Source organism: Crassostrea angulata, chromosome 1 (genome assembly GCF_025612915.1).
Source record: "Crassostrea angulata isolate pt1a10 chromosome 1, ASM2561291v2, whole genome shotgun sequence".
NCBI classification, from domain to species: Eukaryota; Metazoa; Mollusca; class Bivalvia; order Ostreida; family Ostreidae; genus Magallana; species Magallana angulata.
Window position 1 is genome coordinate 12,945,340 of NC_069111.1, and position 26,894 is coordinate 12,972,233.

General features: G+C 33.2%; 1 protein-coding gene across 1 annotated transcript; it reads right to left on the reverse strand.

Annotated features, from left to right (window-relative positions):
- Positions 1-877: 877 nt before the first annotated feature.
- LOC128187222 (uncharacterized) lies at positions 878-25,383 on the reverse strand. Its single transcript, XM_052857505.1, has 10 exons — positions 24,555-25,383; positions 20,953-21,108; positions 12,727-12,845; positions 8,569-8,693; positions 5,267-5,634; positions 4,617-4,670; positions 3,386-3,524; positions 3,132-3,247; positions 2,430-2,523; positions 878-1,564 (listed from the first exon to the last, which is right to left on the reverse strand). The coding sequence occupies exons 2-10, from the start codon at positions 21,043-21,045 to the stop codon at positions 1,356-1,358; spliced, it is 1,317 nt and encodes a 438-aa protein (XP_052713465.1). The 5' UTR covers positions 21,046-21,108; positions 24,555-25,383; the 3' UTR covers positions 878-1,355.
- Positions 25,384-26,894: the final 1,511 nt, after the last annotated feature.

Consider the following 26,894-nt stretch of genomic DNA (forward strand, 5'->3'; position numbering starts at 1 on the left):
AAAATATGTCTGTCTAGTAGAAGTTAAAAAGTTCAACAGTTGCTGCCTTGAATTTTGCAACAAGCATTATATATTCAATCCCCATTTTTTCATCGCGCAGCAAAGTAGTTCATAGAAATTCATGCGCATTGTATTGTCCAAAATGCATAGTAATGTTTTAAAAACACGTTATTTATAAGAAAACTAAAAAAAAAAATAGACAATTCATTCGAAATTTAAAATAAAATGCATATGGCCACCGACCTAATATACTAGCATCTTCCTTAACCAATGATTTCACAGAACGTAATGTTTACCAAAAATCAATGTAATTGACCTGATGTGTAAATATATTGTAACTTGTTTGTGAGCTAAACATGAATTTATGGCGCTTATGTTCCTACTTAATGAAAGTGAAAATCCTAGTCCTAAATTACAACTAAATCTCCGAAGAGCGTCGCCACGCACCAAACATTGCCCCGTTCGCCGCCATTCAAATTAGACTTGATGTATTTTTTTCTTGGATATCATCGAAAAAATCAATTCAATGCACCAAGAATATTACTGCATCAACATGCATGTAGTTTTTGGTCGTGATTGTAAAATTTTAAGCATGGCAATTTTATACTTTGACGAATTGTGCTCTGCAGCAATAAAATAAAAGTTTAACAGAAGTTAGCTTGCAACCATGAAGGACGCAGTATTAAGTAGTGCAATGTTCAGGTATATATACATGTATCACATGCAGTTTTATTCCCAGTAAACTATATTTATTAAATATCAGCAAAATATAAGACCTTTTGAGACATAACTATGATCTTAATAATTCTAAACTACCCCCCCCCCCCCAAAAAAAAAATCACACACAAAATAACAACAATAAAGTCAGTATGAAAACTTCCAAATTGCAATTTATTTACACTGTAAAAGTATCACAAACAATTAAATTCTAAAACTCATCAGACGAACAAACAAACAAGAAACGGATGCATTTCAGAACGAACAAAAAAATTGCATATAACGAATAAAATCACGTTTCGTCGATAATAAACAACAGTGCCGGAGAAACGAAATCCTCCATCAGGATTCCCGAAACTAGTTCCGGGAAAATGGAAAAGTTTCCTGTAATATAATTTGACAGCGCCTGTCATGTCAAACAAGCATAGGATACATTTCGGATCCTCCAATCCTCATATCCGTCGACCAATTATTGGAAAGATTGGCGTTTTATCAAGCAAATTCTCTCGGCTTGTTAGGGAGTTTGCCTCTCTCCGTAGCAAGAATTATCCTTTTAGCCATTTGTGTATTGGAATGACCAATCCTGACCCCATCCAAATGCCTTCTTCAACACCGATAAATGTTTTTTGTTTCCCTTGTCACTCTATTGATTTATCACATGCTTTCTCCTCTATACTTTCGTTCGATTCGTTGTGCTTGATTGAATTTCCGTTCCAACACTTGAAACCCTGTAAATCTAGAGACGGAATGGAAGGTCTAGGGGAGCGATCACGTGACTGGTCACTCAGGAGAGGAGACATAGAAGAGGCATCCAGGCGCACTTTACCTTTTCGTTTTCCAAACGTCGCTGCCAAGACAAAAATGAAATCGAAATATATCATCATTGATGATCTACATGATGAACTAAATTGTATCGACCAACACTTAACGATTCTTAGAAACATTGTTGCTAACTTTTGTAGCATTGTTGAGCATTTAGAAATTCAGAAAACGTTTTAAAATAATCAATATAAAAATGTAATACCAGAATCATTAATTTTTCAATAAAAATATAATTCTAAGCAAATTCATAAAATGTGTTTCCATGTCTTCAACCAACCAGTCTGACTTTCAGGAGCTATCAGGAGCTAAGAATATTTGATGAGGTTATTTCTTTTTATTTTCACAGAAGATTAAATTTTCTTTCGACAGACCAGTTTCGGATTATCACTGAATCTTGCATTATTTAATTTTTGTATGATCAAAGTGAATAATCAACTGTTCGATCTTTTTAGATTTAGATGACAAAAATATATAAGTATTTTGAAAAATGGTCCGACATTAATAGTATATACTGGTATTTTACATGTAATATCTATAAAAAATATTTTATAACTTTCTGTTCATTGAATTTCATCATTCGAACAGTGCACAGTGAAATTAACATAAAGTTCTTTTTCATATTACTGCATATTAATCATGGTCTCTGCAGGGAGAATATTTGTGACCCCGAGAATGAGCCAAAAACCTGGCGGGTCAATGTGATCCGAGAACAAGTACATGCGAATAACAAAGTAATTATTGATTCAGGTAATTAAATCTGAAATTATAGAAATGAAATTGTGAATAAATCATCTACATAAACACTAGGGAGCAGGGAGCACAGCCTCTCCGGAATCAACGACTTTCTGTTCGTTTGTTTCACTCAATTACAAGCTAATTAGCTTACTTACACTGGTATTTTTGTTCCGCTTTAACACACTGATCAATTTTCCATTCATCGAGTCCTTCCGATAAACACAATCGCCGTAGTGCATTGCATTGATACTGTAATTACAAGAGACAGGAGTTATCATTGGGAAATCTCAGTAGATACTGCGAAAGGAACGGGCACCACCACCGAGAAATTAATAAATTTGAAACTTAAACAAAACTACGGAACGCCGTTGCTGCATGCTCCAATGATATTTTTTTTCTACTTTGAGATTAAGCGCAAAGGCTAAAAGTGTTTTTCTTAGAGTTCAAAGAAATGATACAAATATTTATCCAGAAATTAGACAAAGTCTGATTTACTATTTTACAAATGCTTCCACACAATTCCATAAGTTAAAAAAGCAATAATCAAGTAATTGCAATTTAACTGCTAGACATTTTTTGTTCCCTTAATTTTCATAACTTCCAAATAGGTAATATTGCAACTGATTAAAATCAAAGAATCTCTCGTACCCTAAACCTATAAATTCTTTACTTATTATAGCCAATTAAACCTAAAAAGCTGATTTTCTACTTTGAAACAAAAAAATCAAGCTTTTATACCAAATTGAAATAGTTCAACAAATTTCTAAAATGTCTAATACATCGCAGTGAATTATTGACTTCTTTAACAGGATACGACACAATTCATCTTGAGAACTTGAGAGTCAGTGTATCATTACCTGGAATATTTGTGCTTTCACCTCCATTTCTCTCAAGTTGCTTTGAATTTTCTTTTTCCGTTTATACACAAGTTTTAAACGGAAATGTTCGTGGTCTTTCACGGCCACTACTAAACCTGAGAAATTTTAAAGAAAATTAAAAAAAAAATTAATAATTTCAAAAGAAAAAAAAATTTAAATGATTACCAGTAATAACTATTAAAAAAAACCAAACCACTGTAAGGAAATTTGATTATTCGAATTATAGCACGTACTGTCTACAACCCGTATAACTCTCCATGGCAACAGAAAAGCCAGGATGAAAACAAAGTCCCTCGTGTTGTAATCTGGGAGCAGCAGGAGTAAGCAAAGGTCCGCCACAAAGGAAGTGATGACAATGAAGGCGTCAAAGACCTGGAATATCAATACACCACAATCACTCCGCCATCCCGTCATCAAACAAGTCTCACATTTCTGGCATTTGACTCTCGGAACAAACAGTCTTAAGGGGATGTAGCCAGGCGTTTGGCAACAGAAATATGCTGCTATTAGTCTAATTATGAAACTTTTATGGGTTTGTTGACTATGCCGACAAAACCTTTCTTGATTTATAATACTTCAGTCTATACCCTGAATTCATAAGAAGATAAATACAGATGACCAACATTATGTATTTTGTATAATTTTGTAGAATCATTTTAACAAGACCTTGGACTTTCGGTAGGAGGTAACTATCTATTTCTTGCGTCTAAACAAGTTAACAATGACGCTAGTTTCAAGTGAAATATACACAGATTGCCTGGTCTTAGCTAAAAACCAGACAAATTTGTTGATTTCCAAAAGCAATGGCCGAGTGGCCAGCAATGAAATAGACAGGCTCCGTCACTTTGCCGTTTGACACAACTACGTACCCAAAGTCCAAGCTCTTGTTTTCTATTATATCATATCATATCATATCATATATCATATCATATCATATTAATTCTATTGGGGGGATGTCTATAAATTCGCTGAAGCTTGCAGATTTGACGGCTTGTGTAAATAATTCACGTATATTGGAAATATTTTTTTTTACATAATCTGATTCAATCTCATTGTCCGCGACCTACTCGCAGTACAAGATAATTCTAATGTAAAATCAATCCTTCAAAGGCAGAAAATAATGCGATTACTCTAGGAAAAACTCACACAGTTTTCTCGGTTTACGAACAGTCGCTTCTAGTTAATTGATTAGTTTATGCCTGAACAAGAAATCTTTTCGAACACTATTTGATGAATGTATACATCATTTAGGACTTAATTACACAACTTTGCGAACAATATTGCTTTGTTTCGTTTTATTTTGAACTTATTCAGATTTTGGAACGTACGAGTATATTGATTTTGCTAATAAAATAGTGTGTAGCTCTAGATTAGATTTTAAAGTAAAACTATATTGAATGAAATAAAGAGACTATATAGCATTTTCTGAACACTGAATGGAAACCTGTGAAATAGTTAACATACCTCAAGCTTTCTGTGGAAAAACTGCCTTCCTGCACAAACAGCCTTCAACAGTGTCTGCAAAAATAAACACAATTTCATAGATTATTTAATCTCAAATACTTGTAAAAGTCACATATTCTCCATTGTTGTGCATGAATAAATAAGTTCAGTTCAAAGCGACAAATTACCACTCTTTCATATGGCCCGACTATAATGGGGTTATCAGAATAGCGGAAGACCATTATGTGCAAGATAAGAAATATTCTCAATCGGAAAATTGTATAATGAAGATTTTTACAATAAAATTAGCTAAAAAAAATAACTTTAATGTTCTTTGTCTTTAACATTTGAGAGGTCTTTTTTATGTTCAGGAAACCAAATTTACTTATACAACCATATGCATACTTGTGTTTAACTGTTTTCATGTGAAATCATTCATGTATAGCTGACATATAGCGAGTTTCATTAATAATTAAGTTTATAACATATAATTAATAACATATGGCCCTCCTTTCACAATGGTAAATAAAAATGGATTTTTCTATCAAAAATCAACATTGTAACAGAATTTTCAAGATTGGTGTTTTTTCCTCTGGAAAATAAAGAGAACGAAATCTGAAATTTCGCTTTCTCTCTCTGTTTATATGATTTCCTCTAAAAGCCCACTATACCTCTAGCAATATAATTCCTAGAAGTGAAATACTTCCAAGGTGTAGCGCATGCGCGATCTTTTCCTCGATGCTATACTCTTTTTCAGGAATGCCAATATGGCTGGAGTTTATGTAGCTTTTGTTGTTTACTTCCGCGCTTCTCGGGTTCCTGGACGACACTAAATCTTGAATTGTCGCCTCGTCCTTGAGCTGATAATGTTCTTTCAACTCGCTCTCCGATTGCAAACTCCATCTTATATCCGCTGTTAATATCATATCAAAAACTTGTTCATATTCTTTATTGCTCAGAACTGTGGGACTCTGCTGCCTCATTCTTAGGAGAAACATCATGGTGTGATTTGTGAATTTTTCGTTGTCTTCTAATGTCACTGTAAAAATCCAATAAAAAGCAATATTAGACAGATTGTGAACACAGTTACAACATACAAACACTATATATCGAATACATTGTACAAAAGATATGCACCACAATTCAAGAAATGGTTGAAAGCTGTATCTTACAAATTTGCAAGTATATTTAGCTGGAGACATCAAATTAAGGCAGTGAGAACCAGAGAACGAATGAATGAACAGAGTTGAAGGCAAATGTAGCAGATATAGATATGCTTTGATTGCAACCAATTTAACACCAAAGCCGATGAGTTAGAGCAATGAATTCCTATTTTTACGCTGCTTGAACAGAGAGCATGTGAGTCATCCGACCTTAATTTTAGATGTAGCGTTGATCACCAAACTGACTCACTGCTGAGACTGATTGAAATCAAGGTGAATTGTAAATCAATAAGAATACTGAAAACATAAAATCATAAAACTGCAGTGATTAAAAGGTTTCTTAAATTTAACCCGAATAAATGTGTGAGTATATGTGTGTCTGTAATATATATATATATATATATATATATATATATATATATATAGAGTGTGTGTGTGTGTGTGTGAATCATAAATTATATTTATTGTTTAAATGATTTTTAATATATTTTTAAAGACTTCCTTTATATCAAATAGAAATTAATAACGATATATTTGAAAGATGTGTCCAATAAATATTTCCAATAGAAAGTGTTTGTCCAGAAATCTCTATGATCCAATACAACTTGATAAAACCGAGACAATAGATTTAGTAATTGTTATCGTGTCTCGTAGAAATGATAAATTATTTACATAATGCGCCATCTGCTTGGTCTAGACGGTCACGTGCCATTATGAAAAAATTAGTGACTCTCCCTGGAAAAAAAAATATCATATCCCCAACCATGAGGATATCCTTTGATTTTATACAGAAGGTATCAAAATATTTACATTTCAGATATTTTATGATTAATTACTAATGTTCTTCCAATCCATGACCATATATGGATGCTTCTTGATTTTCTATTACGTTACCAAACTTCGCAAATGCTTGTTTCCATCAACTACTGTTTCCCATGATCGGTATTACGTTTTCAACGTTTCTGAATGTCAGTAAAAATAAAAATCTTCGTATTATATCGACTACAAGACTGAAATATTCTCGAAACGATAGTTAACAACAATTTCCAAATCAATCGATCAGCTGAATTTCTACGTTTATGGTATTTGTTACATTTTTTACAACCAATGATATACATATACAATAGTTTGTCAAGTTCTGACATTTCTGCATTGATTCTATTGTACAGTAGGCTTTCAGTTTCATAAAATGTTCAATATATCGATAGAGAGTTAAGATTTTCGCCGCATTTGTTACGCTTATTTCACATTTGTTATTTCTGCAAATGAAAAGTGCTTTTTTTATGAAGTCGTATACAATGGTGTTACAAATCTCTGAACTTTGACTCTCAATATAATATCGGCAATGCGATATCTTGATAGATGGTACTGATTCATCATTCCATGGCAAATGTTTTATTGTAAAGTATTCTCTCGCTTTATTCCATCATAAAAATAAATGCCAAATTAGTTCCAAAACATTAAACTTTATTGCAGCATCGCTAAGTGCTCGGTGTAGAAATTAAATCACTTCAGATAACGTACAGATTTAAGATTGATTCTGAACGGGTTAAGGTGCTTGGATATGGTTGTTCCGATTATTTGCACGTCCACTTATATTGGAAATCTTTCACCCGGTCCCAAACAAAACAAAACATCTTTTCTCCAAACAAAAAACCCCCAAAATATCACAGAACAACGAACAATTTACTAATACAAGTAGACCAATCACTAGTGTCGCTCTGTCGACACCATCCGAATTAAAAAAAAAAACCTAGGAAGCTTCATGAAAAACTCGCGATTCGATTCTATCAATAAAATTCTCCCCAGGACTAAATGCGACTTCATTTAATAAACCGTAGATATATGTAACTAAATGAGGTACTGGATTGTGTAATGAATTGATTATATTAATTAAATGTGTTTATTGCAATAGAAAACATCTGAAGGAATAAAACATATCATATGCTGGCAAGCTTTGGCGTGTATTGATAAGTATAGATATGGTAAAATGTATGATTAAAGACCTTCAATATAGGCATCTAGAGATATAAATAATTTAGATACAATTGATTCGTATGCAAAATGTGCACGTGTGCTGATTGAAGTAGCTTTAGATCCTGTCTGATTACATACATAGTATATACATTTAATTGTTTCATGAGGCGATTTAGCTGTGCTGAAATTATGATCCTTTTTGATACCATTACAGAATGACAACGGACGACCAGACATGAGCCATAGATAGATGATAATATCAACAAGGACTCCATGCAATTCAAACATCGTACTAGCTAGGGAAAAAGGCAGATGCCACCTTAAACGCATTGCTATATAGACCAAGGGAAAGTAAACGATACAGAGACAAATATCTCCAAGGGAACCCATACAATATAGACCAGAAATAATATTGACCATTGAGACGCAAATATTACCAAGGAACCCCTGTAATATAGATCAGATATAATATTGACCATTGAGACGCAAATATTACCAAGGAACCCATGTAATATAGATCAGAGAAAGAGGCAAACATCACCAAAGACACGAGAAACACAAACCTTCAACCATCGATAGAAGCTAATACCATCGTCAGAGGAAACATTGGAAAAGACTCTATACGATGTAAACGAATCATTGTTAAACGTTACCTTTGATTTCAAGTAATCTAAAGTTGTTTTTGTTCTATGGGAAAAGGTGTCAGTTCTTCATGTTTGTTTTCTCTTGATTTGCATGTGGTATATTAAGTTTTATTTGTGTATTCTTTCGACGTTTTTTTCGGGGTGGGGGGATTGTATTGGTGTCAGTACTACATGTACACATGAGTTTACCTTTGACTTTATAGAGATCCAGGGTGAGCTCTCCTAACACCAGGGCACAGTCCACGATACACAGGATGACCACTGTCAACAACACGGCCTTACTCTTAAAGAAGGAGTAGCCCTTTCTTCTCCACCTACAAACAGAAACGCAAAATCATTCTTTGTACATGTAGTTCAATTACTAATAGAGTGTATTTTTATTCTCTTTAATATTTATATATAAGATCTACTGTAAAATTGATAATTTTCATGGTAATGAATAATTATGGTTCACTTTTTAGCTCACCTGAACCGAAGGTTCAAGTGAGCTTTTCTGATCACCTGTTGTCCGTCGTCCGTCCGTCCGTCCGTCTGTAAACGTTTTACATTTTTGACTTCTTCTCTAGAACCACTGAGCCAAATTTAACCAAAATTGGTACAAAGCATCCTTATGGGAAGGGGATTCTAAATTGTAAAAATAAAGGGCACAACCCTTTTTAAAAGGGAGATAATTGCGAAACTGCGAAAATTGGGTGGGTGTCTTAAAAAATCTTTTTCTTAAGAACCACTGCACCAGATATGCCAATATTTACAACAAAGCTTGTATATATAGTGAAGATTCTAAATTGAAAAAATCGCGATCCCCGGGTCAATACTGGGGTCCCAAGGAGGGTTCAAAGTTGATTAAAAAAGACAAATTTAACATCGAAATATATGGGGGAAAATGTTTTTATAAATGTATTCTCAAGGACTGCAGTGCTAAAATTAGTGAGATTACTATACAAGAACCCTAAGATAGTGTAGATTCTAAATTGTGAAAACCGTGATCCCCGGACTAATACTACGTACGGTTCCAAAATATGTTCAAAGTTTAACATAGACTTATATAATGAGAAAATGTTTTAAACTCTTCTTTTTAAGAATTACAATGCTACAGTTTGTGAGATTACTGTGCAATCATTCTAAGATAGTGCAGATTCTAAATTGTTTAAATCCTTCATTTTTTATTAAAAGAAGTTTAAAAAAAAAAAAAGAAATTTCCATTATAAGTTTATCATAGTTAAATTATCTGGAAATGATGTGTATGTTTATCGACTAGTTTTTTTTTTTTTTTTTTTTTTTGAAACTCGATCCCGACATCAATTACTCACATATCGGGATCCAAGTGATCGGAATCAAAGATCATAAATTCAGCAACTTCAAAAAGGTGTGGATCTTAGTTTTTACGAAGTTTTGATTCACAAACACACAGTTGGGAAAGATACAGGAACAAAAGATAGAAATTGGTTATGGGAAAAAGTAGGAATCATTGATAGACTTTATCAACTATATATAGACTTTCCATGTTTTTTGAGTTTAGTCTTTAAGACAGATGATCGATGAGAATGCAAAATCTAACATGCTTAATGTCCCCATCACACCTGCAATATTTTTATTTGATGAATCGGTAAAGAAGCTTTTAATGATTGAAATACAAAACAGATGCCAATATCATCTTTTAATTATTTAACGAATATTTTTCAATTTTTTCAGTGAAATTGGATTTTTTTTATACTGCAAATGGGTATTTTAGAGCTTAAAATTCAGTCTCATTTGATGTGTAAAATAACTATGAATAAAAACATGACAAAGATAAAATTGTTTCTTCTTTTTATGTATTGTTTAATATATGGCAAAATCTTGATTATATGAGTTTAACAATATTTATTCAGAGTTCACTTCATAATAAGCCCTTTCGAAATAAAATGATACAAGGACTATTGTTCAGGTGAGCGATTTGTGGCCCATGGGTCTCTTGTTTAGATATTGTTTTTATAATCTAGATAACCCTTCATTAAGTTAAACGGTAAATATAACATTGAATAAACAATGTTATTTGAAAATTCGTAATGAATTCGCATGTTCTATTTTAGATATTTCAACATGAAGAAAAAGAAGGATTTCAGAGCTTATAAAAATTTAAATTGATGATTGTTTAATCTAGATTAAAAGCGTGTTTAGAACGTTTCTTTAAATCGATTTGATTTATTTAATATGAAATTGGACGATTTTGTAAAGGTGTTCCCTCGCTACGAAATAGCACTGCCAGGTAGCAAATTGCAGAGGAAAGCCGAAACGTGACGTACAAGTTGATCAAAGAAACAATCAATATATATTCATAAATCTTAGAGTGAAATACTATGCATGTACTATTATTGTACATTTATTTTTTATTTTTTAAATGCATTGTACCAGAGTGCTTTCTGATGATCAATATTATATTAAACTACTTGAAAAGGCGTTCCGAATGGTTCGGAAATACTTGTAAAATTTCTACTCTCTGTTATGTACGAAAGACGAATAGGACCACATATAAAAATATTTTTATCTCGTAATTACGCTAAAAGATCTCGTTATTACGAGTTGATTATCTCGTAATAAAGAGAAAAGATCTCGTAATAACGATAAAAGATCTATTAATAACGAGAAAAGATCTCGTTATTATGAGTTAATTTTCTCGTAATTACGAGAAAAGATCTTGTTATTACGAGAAAAGATCTCGTAAATACGAGAAAAGATCTCGTTATTACGAGATAATTATCTCGTAATTACGAGAAAAGATTTTGTTTTAACGAGTTAATTATCTCCTTATTACAAGAAAAGATTTATATAAAATAGTACTTCTGAAAAGACCTTCGAGTCAAATGGTTCACCCTTTCATTCTATCTTTTTCTTTCCAGAAACGTTAATTCAATTTTGATTAATTTCTAAATAACAACGGTCATTATTCATTAATTCATACATAAAATGATCGGATTTGACATGTTTTCTTATATGAATAAGTGGAAAGAACTTCCTGTAACTTATTTTGATCGGTGTAAAATATCGATTTTAGGAGATTTGAATATGCAAAGTGTGGAATTATGGCGATTATGTTTTTCTTTAAGCATTAAATATTAAAGAGCTAAATATATACATGTATCTATACGTAATTACTTTTGGCAATTATGGTATTCATCTCAAAAACTGTCAAATAATCATCACCCCATTAAAATTCACGAGCAGCATGGCGATAAGTGATGACGCAATGTCTTTATTTGCCCATGCGATTTTTTATTCCTCAAGTTAAAAAAGAAGGACAGTTGACACCTATTGATTGAATGTTGCATCATGCTGTCGTTTCAATAGTTCAATAGTGGGTGTTTTTACTGCTTGTCTGTACAATTAAATTACAATGTAGTAGTGCATTATTTCATCCGAAAAAAATAAATTTTGATTCAAAGTATCAATCTAAAAGAAACTGGAATTGTATAGTCAACCGTCTATAAGTAGAGAAGTGAATTCAAGAGTTATAGATACGTATACATGCACATACAATGTTCATTCATTTTGAGTTAATACTTTTTTACTTAGCTTTATATCAGATATCTTTCACCACAATTAAATGACTTTAATTTTCATATCGTGTTTACAAAACATTGATTTCGAAATATTTGCTTTTCTTTTGATTACCCAGGAAGGACATCAACGGGCAACTTCATGACAAATTTATTACAGTTCTACGTGAATGTCACATCTGATCCGATCGTAAGGGTCTTTCATTCACTGCATACTAGCGATTGCATCATTTTAGTGAGCACGACTAAAATATGTCCAGAATGTTGCACAATTTAAGTAATCATCTCGACAAGACATAGTGATGGATCAATATACATTGCCATTATGGGGGTACAAATGTAGCCCGCTGAAGCCTCATAGAATCGGGAGATTTCAGAATCTGCAAAAAATGTGCCATAATCTGCGAAAGAGATATTAGATTAACGGACAACTTCAGTCATTTACTGTGTTAAATTGTTTACATTGCAGACGTTGTCACGAGACGAGACGAAGGATCAATAGAAATTATTTCCCCCTTCTCTTGAAACGAAGACAAAAGAACATAGCTGGAATTCATGTATCTGACGGACAAAAACGAAACTCATCACTCTTTTCACCTACATTAGAGCCGAAAAGTTGAACACGAATTCATGGTGATTACTTTTCCGCACAAAGGCTATAATCCATCACCGTCTAACTTTCTTTAGAAAGTTTTCACGCTTTTATCTTATTAAGCCTCTGATTGAATATGGAGTTTCCCTACCGGCCTAAATAACAGAACCGATGTCTAAATACCAATGACATTTGCAAGAAACCCATTGCAGTCCTCACCTTACAAGATCCTCTTTTGGGAGGTACGTTTCCTGTAATATCTCCTCCTCGAGTTCGTTTTCTATCTTTTCCACATATCCATGAGTCTTAGCCAATACCAATGTCTCCGCTACCAAAGTCTGAAACATACACACAAAGGTGATATTGGAAGTTTTTTTTAAACTGCAATGGGGAAAATAAAGAAACTATTGGCGAAATCTCAATTGCTGCCACTTTACTGTTATAGCTGTACTGTATAATGTTGTATATTTTATTTGATAAAATGAAATATATCAGAAAGGACACTGTACTGTATATTATATAAAAAGGAAAATTACTAGTATATGAACACAACACTTACTTTGTATCTGTATTCAGATCAACAAATGAAAATTTGTATTATAAACTAATTTTACCGTTTGTTTCTGTATAGCATTTTAGCTAGACTGTTTTGGTTACGTTTAGACTTCATAAACATTATTAAAAATACATTTATGTAGTAACAGTTTCTACGAAAGCCGAGAAGGATCATTCGAGATTCGAGATTCGAAATACAAGATTCGAAATACAAGATTCGAGATTCGAAATTCGAGATTCAATATTTAAATTAACCAATCAAATCAAGGATCTGGAAATATGTATCCTAGCAACATCAAACTGTTCTAAATAAAAATCATACGTACATGCTCTTATATACAAATAAATGCTATGTTCACTTCTCCCTACCTAACTAAATAATTATTTGTATTTACTTTTACACAGAATATCTAAGTAGACTAGTAATAATGCAGCGTGCTTCGCGGATCTAAGTGATTTTGTTTGCCCTGGTGCATTTCCACCTGATGCGTTTGAACCCTAATGTATTTCACCACCAGTAATAGTTTAAAACCCGGGTTTATTCACCCCTTTTGTGTAAAAATGCGGTTATGGTAGAGAACTTCATTAGCGTTGCTAATTTTTTCTGTAGGGGGTCCTAGGCCAATTTTAAAAAAATTTTACTATGTAAATTTAATAAGCTCCAATTTTCCCGAGGAGGGGGTCCAGATCCCCTGACCCCCTCCTTTCTAGATCCCGCATGAAGATTAGTACATGTATCTAAATAATCTAAATATAAATAATCTGTCCTGTTTCACTAATAAATATAAGCATTACTTATCGTTTTTATGTATGCATACAGTGATACACTCGTACTATGATTATAAACAAATCATTGAGATATTATTACATCATACGGAATTATTAATAAATACAATTTTTTTTCCCTTTTCCTCAGTAAACAACTTATTATGAGTCTTACTTTTGGAATTGTTTTCAATATAGAAGGATACCTACTCTCTACAATTAAAGGTAGGGATGATAGGGTGCCAATTTGTTCACATTGTCGATTTCTTGTGCAGAGAACAGTAAAACCCTTTATTTGATTGTGCATGAATATTTCAAAATTAATTGTTGTACATATATTTTGTTATAATTCATTCATTGATATATCAACAAGAAAGAATAAAAGCATATGTTTCACAGCCAAGTTAAGTTTCTCTGTAGTTTCCTACCCCCCTACCCCCCACCGCACCAAAATTGACAATAATTTACCTCCCACCGCACCAAAATTGACAATAATTACATATAAGTCATACAAATGTTTACTTTTTTGTAAGTAAATCTCTAAAGATGTAAATAAGCACTGCAAACAAAGATGTGTGTATTTAATATACTACTACATTACACTTAGCCAGATAAAATGTAATCAGGATGAAGCTACAAGGGGTGAGTGGTGCAAATTTACCAATTTGTCGCCATACACACAGAACACCAAATAAAGAAACTGTGAGTGGTGTGTGGAATGCATAAAAGATGGCGGCAAATTATCTCAAATAATCAGTGCAAAAACCCACAAATAGGCTGTTATTTGTTACATATCCTGCAAAAACATTGATAAAAAATGTTATCGTCCCATATCATAGCCGATTAAGTTAATGTGTACATATGGTCAACGTACATGTAATTTTAATATACAAGAAGGCGGACGTATCAGGCGGGGATCCAGAAAATTTAATTTCAAAAATGATCGGTTGAATTACATTAAATGCTTTGAAAATTGTTTTAAACTATCACACGGGTCAAAATGCGTGATAGAAGCTATGTACAGTGTAATTGGAAACTTTCATTTTATATTAATATGTAGTATTACCTATTATAACAAACGAGAGTATAGCACAACTGCCACAAGCAATACATGTCCTTTACCGGCACCACCTCCTTCCCCATACAAAAATGAAACAATTGTCGTTTTATTTGCTAAAATGTGTGTGGTTCAAGATTTTTCTAAAGGACATACCCGATCAGAATTGAAAATAAGAGTCGTACGTTTAAAACTAATTATGTCAAAACATTTAGATTCATTTGGTTATATTTTGGTCCATTTGGGTAAATATATGCACCAGCGCAGCTCTAATTTATATATAATCAGGCCATAAATTCAAAATATTTTCAAAAATTAATAGCTTTAAATTCAGTGGATGAAAGAAAAGGAAAGCAAGTCGAACTCGATGAGTGCTAATACCTGTGTTGAATGAATGGTACAGTAGGATATGCGCAAAAAAGCCCCGTCTACTCTTTCCTACCCTATAATTATTGGAATATTAAATCCGATTATAAGAGTCAAATTAAAAATCAAGTACGGATATGTACCTGTTGATCAAAAGTAAAACTACTCATAATTTATCTACAGTGCATCGTTATGGAGCTACACAGAAAGTTTTATATTAATTTGCCGAGCCAAATAAAAAAAACCTGGAAAACGAAGAGAAAACAAGTGGGGACAGAATAACTGACAAATTAATTAGGACTATATAGCCCCCCCCCCCCCCTCTTGAAATGTATATACTGAAAACAGATTATTGGCGTACATGTACAACATCCGCACACAATTTAAAGAAAATTTCATGTTTTTTTAATCATTTTCGCTAGCTAATATAAGACATCACAAATACCCCTAGCCCCCTCACGGAAAAGGAAATGCTAGGTGATGAGAGAGAGAGAGAGAGAGAGAGAGAGAGAGAGAGAGAGAGAGAGAGAGAGAGAGAGAGAGAGAGAGAGAGAGAGAGAGAGAGAGAGAGAGAAGAGAGAGAGAAAGAGAGAGAGAGTCGATGTAAATCACAGGTGCGCTAACACCGTTAAAATTAAAGCTTGCTAGTTGGTCTGCCCTACCCTAGCTACCTCCTCTCTTTTCTCGTTTTAGAGGCTTAATTATTGTCTATATATGCTTGTAACAAATCAAATCAATTTCAAATTCTAAATCAAACTGAATTTGACACTACAAAACTCTCTCTGTGTCTGTCTGTCTGTCTGTCTGTCTCTCTCTCTCTCTCATATCGACAATGGCATTGCCATACCCTACAATACACTATTCTTATCTGGATTTTTGTCTTTGAGGTTGTAAATCATTATATCTTCTATGGTTTAAAACTTTATCATAACCTATATTTTGACATGTCGATTATTTTTTTGAGTTTGTTTCATAGCTAAAACATTTAGATTAACAGATATTTCTTCGCGAGCCGATTTTTACACAGTTGGGGCGAATACACTTCGGGTTAAAATTGTTCGGGGGGAAATACATACAGGGCAAACACAACCACTTAGATTCGCAAAGCCAACAGTGTTATTTCTAATTTAATTGTTTATACTATGTGGGGTTAATTCATCAATGTTAATTTAACCATTTTATAACCACTATATAAGAGCTATTAAGACATTTATTTGTAGGAAAGAACATGTACGAATGACCTTTATTTAGAACAGTTTGATGTTGCTAGGATACAGGTTTCAGATCCATGATTTGATTGGTTAATTTAGATATTGAATCTCGAATTTCGAATCTCGAATCTCATATTTCGAATCTCGTATTTCGAATCTCGAATCTCGAATGATCCTTCTCGGCTTTCGTAAGTTTCAGCGTTTTGTGATATTTTGTTTGTTCTAACGCAGATCTGTAAACTTTTTAGATCGTACCCAGGAGATTAATTCCAACAGCATTTGAGACAAGGAAAAGGTTAAGAACATAAAAATCTTACAGTTTATGTAGAATTGCGATTCATGTTTGGACCCTCAGGCCTTTTTAAAACCATAATTATGAATCCCTCCTACATAACATACATTTTATTAGAGTAAGAAACTTTCAGTCGAACCTCTTGTCATTTGAATTGCTATAACAGTATGTGGGATCTATTCAATTACATTTATGAAATATATGAATTTGAAAAAGCTGAAAAGACTAGGGATTTTTATGAACTATTCTGAGTACAATTACATGTACAACGGGTAAAATGAAGCCGATTCATATAAGTTCAACTTGAATTATGTTCAAGCAAATTGTTCGAGGACTAAAAGCTAATAATCATCTGATAGGCTTCCTTGGACAGGGACTTGCTATTGCTCTGCACAATAGCAAATAAGCTAAAATTCTTCAGGAATCATCTCCACAAAAGAGATATAAACAGAAAAGAAATATGGTCTATGTTATAAAAAAAATTGGCATGACAATCTGAAAATGGACACACACAAACAGACAACGGGACTGAAGCATTTTTGCGTTAGAAATCTGGATCTGTGTGCAATAGATGCCTACGATGCCAACAATTTAAACAACAGAATAGCATTATTACGTGTATTCGACAGTCTATTGAAAAGCCCAAATGTGCAATCCGTTTGGCGTAATTGACAGTTCTTGCTATGACACGTATAATGTTATTTGTCTGCACTGCGTTAACAGTTCCCTTGATGTGGGCAAGAATATCAACTCGAAAAAACAATGCCGTCCCTCCCTTTTGATGCGAATCCTTTTTTTGTATTAAAAGAAATGAATTATATAATTTGACAAATACAACTTCATTGAAAAATAAGTCTTGCAATGTTTTTTGGATAACTAATTTACTTGTTGGCCGTCTAGGTGCGAAAACTGACATTTTCTGTTTCTTGATCATAAAAATTGACATTTCGCCTCTCTATGAATCAATACAATAAGCTAGAACCGGTGATGGATAAAAGAAATCATCGACCTTTGGACAAGGAGTCATAACTGATAATGCGACTTAATCTTATAATCCTTCGGTATGACAGAGAACAAATAGTATTACCGTTTTCCTTATCAAATAAAACATCGCCCTCATTACGTATCCTAGCTGGACCGGAGACCCGGAAACGCTCGTTACCAGATACCGGGCGCTGTTATGTAGATTAAAGATACATCTGAATTAAAGAAAGGAAAACAAGCTAGCAAAACCCCCCCCCCCCCCCCAAAAAAAAAAACAAAGGATTTTTTCTTTCCATATCAACATGTTACTGAAAATAGCCTCCGAGTGACTTGTGATTGGTGTGACTGATTAATTGACTGGTTTGGTCCTGTTACCTTAACAATGGTTTACAAAGAAATAAAAAACAAGTTGACCTTGATGACCCCAATATCTTTACTAATTTTGTTTTGAAAGCACAGTCAAGCGATTCTTCTCCCTCAAAAGGCTCGAAATCCTGTAAACAGCTCTATTTTTGTCTAATCACACTTGTGGCAAACAATTTATCTCATTTTAAGTTCGCCAAATTAAAGAAACATATTACCGTTTTAAAATCGCCCATCAAGAATGAGGGCTTATGGGACAAAAATAAAAAAAATAGAGGCGAAACATTTCCTGTATATTTGAATCGATGGCACTGAATATGGCCTCATCCAGAGTTGATTTTCTATATTACACAGAAGATTAAATTGTGTATACAGAATGTATAACTAATAAATAGGTATCATGTACTTTGGTTATTATGTCTTTTCGATTTTGGATGATAACACTAAATATTATACGTATATCATTTTAAAAATAAAAAGGCTATATCAGTGTTTGAAAGAATTTTGGACTAAATAACATCAATTTCTGCAATAATCTTTTTTTCTGAATTCCATATAATGACCAGCTGGGATTTGTATCATTTCTGTCAGGTGTCAGGGGATACATTTTAACATACATTATAATGTTTATTATACTTTCATGTTAAATACTGAAATCTGATTGGTTTAGCCGCAGTTGGTAATCCGTTCTATTACCCTCAGCGTTACCAACACACTCGGCAACAGGTAACACAACGAATTTCATGCGCGTAAAATATGCGCGTACGGTTCGCCGTAGAATTTACTTCATTTCTATGTAAAAGCAGTATTTTTTTTTAAATTAAGACATTCAGTATAATAAAATAAATAGTGCCTGTTTTCGCGGAGGTTGACAATGGTTTTCGAGGGGTGCCATTTTCAACAGTTACCCTCCCAAACAGGCACTATTTATATAATATTAGTCAATTAAATGCCTGATATTTAATGACATTTGTCTGATTTTACATGTATTATTAATTGATAATTTTTGAAAAATAATTTGGTCCGAACTAAACGCAAGGGACACGCGTTTTCACTTACATCAAGAAGTTGTAGGCTGTATTAGAAACTGAATTAAATATGTACAGCGAATGAAAAACAGAATCGATCTAAAAACCTTGGCCTTAGTTTTGCATTTTTATTCCATTTTCTAAGTAAAATATCAATAGTACTGAAGTACCATACAATGAAATGGAAAAGTGCTCTTCTACCCACACACCAAATCAAGGTACATGTAATCTATAACAATTCAAATCCACGAAAAAGCCATTTTAATCCAATTATAAGTTCCTTTTTTTTTAATTATAAATCTGTTCATCTATGCTATATCTATATATATGTTTCTATACTAGAAATATCAGTCTTCGATGTTTGTCTTGAATATGTTTCAATTTACTTTGAACATTTGATTAATCTGCAAGACCCGATATATTCATCAGATCGCTGACAAAAAGCAGAGAATACATGTGGAAAATTAAGACACGATGATGACGAAAGATCGGCAAGAGTTATTAATATCAATGGCCGCGACCAATTCAGGCAGGTCATTAAAATGAGATCATTTTTATATTCGCAGAACCGATTTCAAACATCAATTGCTGTAACGAAGAGGTTGATGATTAATTATCAGCAACGAAATGCACTCAAATCTTCCATGTGAACTTAATACCCAATCATTTCAAAAAATGGTTTTATGGTTAGTAGGGGATGGACAGCGGCTTTATTATTCGTTTCCCCTAGAGAAAAAAAATGACAATAAAGTCTGGGGAAGACAAAGCACATAGCCAGATTTTTGACGAGGACACACTGTATGGAGCGTAATAGGGCTGGAATGAAGGAGATTCTATTTGTCCTTGACATTCCGGGTTTTTTTTAAAATTGACCTTATTTTATAGCTTGAACGTGATAATAAACAAGAGGCCCGCGGGCCTTCACGGTCACCTACAGTACAATCAAAGAAATATACGTTTGGCAGATCTGAACTGTATTAGGAATATTGTATAATTTTAGAAACACTGAATGAGGTGTCGGAGTGTAATATACTATTTTGCACATTATCACATTATAAAATTGGTCGTAATGAATTATTCAAAATGTATGGGTTAATTCAGGGGGTTTGAGTGAAGAGTATTCAAGAATTCAAGACATTCAACGATTTATGAACAAGAATTGAGGGAACTATTTTAGATGACACGATACTTGTAAAAAGTTTCCCCTTGCTGCCTTTGAATTTTCTTTCATATTCACATAATTTAATTCTGGTTGTAACACGCTTTCTGATTGGTTAAAATTTTTATTTTATATCGTATAAAGAATGTTGCCTACGTCATAGTAAGACTAACGTCAAAAACGTATCAATCCGCCTGACATTACGTTTGAATTTTGTTCAATTTGATGTCATTTTAAAAATCAAATGGCCGTTTTTATCAACAATTGATAGCAAATAAAAATTATAAGGAATGAATTCAATATTTATTAGTTTTATACGATATAAAATGGTTTGGAACACTTTACGCTTTTTTATAAACCGCTTCGCGGTTTATAAAGCGTAAACTGCCCCAAACCATTTTATATCGTATAAAACTAATAAATATTAAATTCATTCCTTAAATAAATAAGAAAATGGAACCATTGTAATGTGTGAATACTTTTTTTCTCTACACGATAAACAATCAAAGTTAGCTTTTGTTGATAATAGATTTTAAATTTTTTTCTTACAAATATTCTACGATACGCCGCAATCTTTTAATGCTTCAGGCACCCCCCCCCCCCCAAAAAAAAAATAAACTCGAAAGAAACATGGGGGGTAAAGGCTGTGATGGGCGCTGACTTACCCTGATGGCACTGTCCTTTCTTCTGTACTTGGACACTGTGTTCACGCCATGACTGGGGGCCTGGCCGCCATGTAAACCTAGGCTAGGAAACATGTAGAGTGTTTTCGTACATGTAAGCCTTCAAGCTCACAGCCGGGTGGATAGACATTCAGTCACCTTGAAGGACAAAGACTAAGCTTAGAACATAAAAAAGCAATGAAGTCACCAAGTCTTATGATAGCCAGTAAAATTCTTCACCGAGTACAAGCGTTCAATAAGCAAACTTCAACAGGTCAGACTAGAGTATAAATTGATAGCAAAAACAGAAAAGCAAGAATGTTTATAAAAATATTTTAAATCAGAATTCTGATCATTCATAAGAATTTTTAGCAATTGAAAGCAAATACGCATTTACCATGAAATAAAATGACAATTCTAGAGTTTTCAGATTCGAAAAATACGAAGCTGTTTTCTGCCACTTTTATGTAAACAATGCAAACCACTTCACGTTTTATGAACCATTATTCAAACGTAAATCCTTATATCTCTGACTCAATCAGTGTGTGACGTACACCTGCCTCTGACGTCACTCGGTAACTGCTAGAAGGTGAATTCCTGATTTCCTGTAATTAACCTTCTAAGTATTCACTAAATAGCTGGCAACTATGTAGGGTTATTCTATGTGGCCTACATGCTATTTTAAGAAAAAAAGTGATTGATTTATAAATGCAAGTGATTTTTTTTTTGCTTAACTGTGGGTTTCAAACGTATTTTATGGGTCAGGGCACTTTATGGTTAAAAAAAAGATCAAAAAAGCTAAAATTAAAAAAAATCAAACAGTTACTTCCTCCAAGGATTACTTCCCACTTGAAAAACAAAATACTAGGAATGATTCTGCATGCGGTGATTGCATAAAGCATGTATCCTTTTCGTTTAATTGTCTGACTGATGAAGCAAGGTTTTGAAAATGCCTCCAAATGTGATCCTTCAAAGGGCTGGAAAAATACACTTACTCGTTGATCAATGATATGGGGATAAAATTCCTATAGAGAAAATTGTTTTTTTTTAATTCTTCATAAAAGGCATGATAATTGGCCCTGACCCTTTTGATATATTACGCAACATCGAGCTAAACAAGAAGGTATTATCTTGACGTATATGAAAAAGAATGAATGACGAAATTGGCACATTTCAGTCTAAATCACCCCAATCTTGACAATACAAATGAATCTGTAAAATCCAAACCCATTAACTTGTCTTTAATTTAATAAAGTCTAATTATTTTAGGTATTAGAATCAATTTATTCATCAGCCTGACAAATTTCTCGATTTTTCAAAAACTAAAGTTTAAAAGTTTGAAAATTTCATTTTCACTTTAAGAAGCGCAGAGAGAGAGAGAGAGAGAGAGAGAGAGAGAGAGAGAGAGAGAGAGAGAGAGATGTACACATCCTTGAATCATCCCCACGGTACTTTGCACAATAAGAGTATCAAAGACGCACCACGGTGATTGTCTAGAATATCATTTTCTCTTAAAATTCCATCGGTGGGCGAACCATGAAAAGGACGCTCAAGAGCCGTGATGTTTGAATAAAAGCCGTCGTGAAAATTGAATAATAACAACAATGGACTGTGTTGAAGAACACCGCTTGTCACTCGGCTTAGGAGAACTATGTATATCATATTCTTTATTGACTCTTCCGCCGCCAGGGGTAGCTCGCAATAAACCTCGTTAATACACTTTTATGATGGAATAATTTTCACAGCAAATGAACTGACGTTAGTGTGATGTCGATGGGAATCTGCTACGTGATTTGCAATATCAAAAAGCATATGATAGCAATCAGAGCATTTTCTCCATTTCTTCGCCAATTTTATGATGTGTAAAAAGGTGTAAAAATATACATTGTAATTGTCGATTTTATCCTTTAAACATTTGAATTACATTCGATACTCACTATTTCTATACGCAATTCACATTTTTAATCCAATGGTAAATGATTTAGTATTTAAAGGAGGGATTCCTTCTCCAAGCTAATTGAAGAAGCTTTCATGTTCAAAATGATACATCGGGATCGTTTTTTTAATACATTTAACGTTAACATCTCTTCGTTTCGTCACAATACGTTAATACAGGTCAAATAACAACAACAGATTTTATGATGATTAAAAACTCAAATCAACATGAGACCTAAATACAACCTTAAGCATAGTTATGTTTGGTAATGAAAAAAAACAAAAATCATGGAAAATGCCAAGTTTTCGACTTTTCTTTAATTCTTCTTACGTGGAACAGATCATAATGCAATAAAATGCAATAATTCCTTAAAAAAACAAACAAACATCGAACATACGTAAGATCGATTGTGAAAAAGTGGGAATATATGTTAGGCTAAAGTCTTGATATACCACGGCCGACGTCCTGGTTATTTGATTTTGGGAGACGAGACTCTCCGTATTAGTATTAGTAGATTTTTTAATGATTTCTTGGCATCAGGGCAAGCTATGGATCTTACATCAGTGTATTTATATGCAAATGTTGCACAAGAAACACACCAGATTTAAAACAGCTAGTACTGTATGATTTTTTTCTTCTTCTGAAGACAGAGGGAGACAAACGGGAAAAAAACCCTCACTACGTAGTTTGATTATATAAATGTTGCGTGGATTAGATGTAAAATAATAAATTTTTATCATAAAAGTAACTGTCTGTAGGAAAACGGTCAAACTCTATATTTTGTTTTACCAATAAAAAGCAATATTTCTCATTGTTTGGGGTCTGTGTTATTTCCATTGATTTTTGGTAATTGATAAAAAGAATAGTATATCCTCTACTCCGTGTCCCGTAATCAAGACATTCAATTTCCTGATGAATCTTGCATCATCAGACGTAGCGTGCCATGATGACGTGAAGGTTGATTTCTGAGCAAATTGTGTTTACGGGCGGTAACGACCACCGTATTTAGGGTCAGTGTTGTATATTAGAGTCTATAACATATCAAAGAACTTCAAGAATTATTCAGACAAATTATTTTTCTAAAGACACGAATTGCAAATATTGAACGGTGAAGAACACGGCCTTATGTACTAACCAGCACGAAGAGGACTAAGTAAGTAAGTAAGTTACTGTAACGGTGAAGAACAGTGCAGGTGCTTGGTATCTTAGGTTTAAGAAAGTTGCCTATTGTACCCACACAAGTCATCTAGCTTTAACCAAAAATGTTTCTAATCAAAGACTGTATTGTAAATTGTGATCGCTGTAACAAATCGTTAGAGTTTTCATGTTTAATCATTTTGTCCGCACTTAATTCAGTGCTTGTCATGATCAAGCAACAAATTGAAGTTAATGGGATAGTTAGCGCAACCTTCGCACATCCTCTGACTTTGATTACAATGCAGAAAAAATTCTTTTTGATAATCACGATGCAGATATAAATAAATGTTGATAGTAGAGATTTATATATCAAACAGAGAAAACCCCCACTGAATTTAGAAAGAAAGTTTCAAAATATTTTTTATTGATGTATGTTGTGGGTATTTTATTTTAACTTTTATGATACCTATAGGAATGTAAGTGTCATTAAAGTTTATTTGCCGGTTTAAAACAAAAGTAAAAAAATATTTACCTTAACGTGTGACAAATTCCCATGAAATGAAACTAAAAATCCGAATGACGAAACGATGAAATCAACTGTGTACAGTGCACGTACTTTCAGTATTCCGAGCCGTGAGTTCCCGTACGGAATGTGTTTTGACTGTGTGCTATCGACGTTTTTGCTGTTCGTGTTCTCGCCCTCCTCGTCGGCTTTACTCCAGTACTATGCTGTGATGGTCCGGACCGTGTAGTTCCGAGGTTTAGTCACAAAGTCAAATAGCACAGATCATGAATGAAGCGTCTTATGGAAATGATCAGAGATTATATTATTTACGATACGTTTAACGATTGTGTCTGATGACTCTCGCTCTCTCTGCTCCCTTTACTCCAGTACTACGCTACTCGTTTCAAAGTAGAATCGACAAATAAAGTTTGTCAAACAGAGCTGATAAAAAAATAAGACATTTTATGGAAATGATCAGAGATTTTTTTCTTTACGTTGGAAGATCTGTATGCTGACTGTCTTACTCACAGCATCTTGGGGATTCATTATATCCATCCTAAATCAAACTGTAAAACTCATAATATGGATCAATCGCTTCCGGAATTTTTCATTTCATACCGATATTTTAACCCATACTTTAGACTGTGGGCTGAAAGATATATTCATTATTAACACAACATCAGCCGATCAACTTGGTAACTGCAGATTAACGTGATAACAACATCACTAATTTGTACAACAGAAAACCCACGGTTATCGTTAATTCTTTGTTCAATGCTTGATGGATTGCTGAAAAACTGTTTTGAGCAATCTTTGCAAGAAAACGTCTAATTATGATATTTGTACCGAGGGTAGGCGGGAGTGAGATTTTTTAACAAAACAAAGATGGTTACAGCGAAGAAAACTCCATAATCATTCAAACACTGACATCAAATCTGTTATTCAGCTTATTTTGTTTTCTGTTTTTTTGTACCTCGGCCGTTCAGCAGTGAATGTGTACAGTAAGTAATTATTATTTAAAAGTGCACATGCGCATATGTAATAACTTGCACAGCGCATGTCTGTGTTGATAATGATAAATATGAGATAATAAATACATATTAACCAATAAACTTTTAACTTTAAGGAAATGATAATGATGATGATAATGCAATACATATCAACCAATAAATGTAGAACTAACTATAAAATGAAGTTCATTAACCACTACTGTATACAGGGTTATTTTTATCCCGTGTTATTTTCGCCCTTTTTTACTTGCAAACGGTTTCGCCCCGTACATTGTTTACTCAGGGTTTGAGTTCTCAAATTCGGATTGTTACAAAGTTCAATGTCATGAGTAAAATTTGTTCTAAACACTAAACGAATTTTTGTTTGACAAACCATTCGATATTTTTACTATGTTATGGATTTCGGCTCAAACAAAGTTGGACCTTTAGCAAAACAGAGGAAATTCGGACTAAATTTTTTTTAGATTTTGTTTTTCAATGAAATATTTTTGGTAGTACTGTAATATTCAAAGTTCAGATTTTATTTGTTTGTTAACATAATTTTGCATATTTTCTGTTGGTTTTATCTCACTTTTTCGTTTAGATATTCGAATGGCACACACTACAAAAATATTGAAAAATGCTTAAAAACGACAAAAGACACCATATCTCAAAATGTTGATCATTGACCTTATATAACGTTTATGCCTGCAGAATAAGGTCAATATACCTAGTTTAATGCTATAAATGTTTTAGTATTATCATCATTCAGTTTTTTGTGAAATTTAATCAAAAAAGGGTAGGAATTTGAAAACTGATACAGGAAATTCGGACTGGAATATTTATAAAAATTGTGAATTAAAACTTAATGCTTTGTGTCTGTTTAGTGTCACTGCTATTCATAAACTGTATTTCATTTTTAAAAGAGTTAAGCAATTATTATTATTTTCACAATTAAGAAAAACTCAATCATTGTGTAAAATTTTTAGGGACTTTTCTTCAATTTTCAAAAAAACCATTATCTCAAAAAGTACTAGGTCATTGACCGGCTTTTTTGAAAGTGAAAAATAGCACTACCACGATAGGTCTTTTACACACAAAAGATGATTTTTCATTATCATCAGTGGATTTTTTTTCATTCTGAGTAAACGTATACCTTAATATAAATTCGCCTTAATATAGTTGATTTTAAGACATCAGAACTCGCCCAGTTCATCCGCCGACAACGAGGGCGAAAGGGATGAAAGTAAAACAGGGGCGAATATTTCCCTGTATACAGTATTCAACCCAATCTTGAGGAGAACATAAGGGAACTTGAAAAAAAGAGGACCCCCTCCCAATAACGTTCAATGATCTATCTATTCAGGGAAACTTTTTC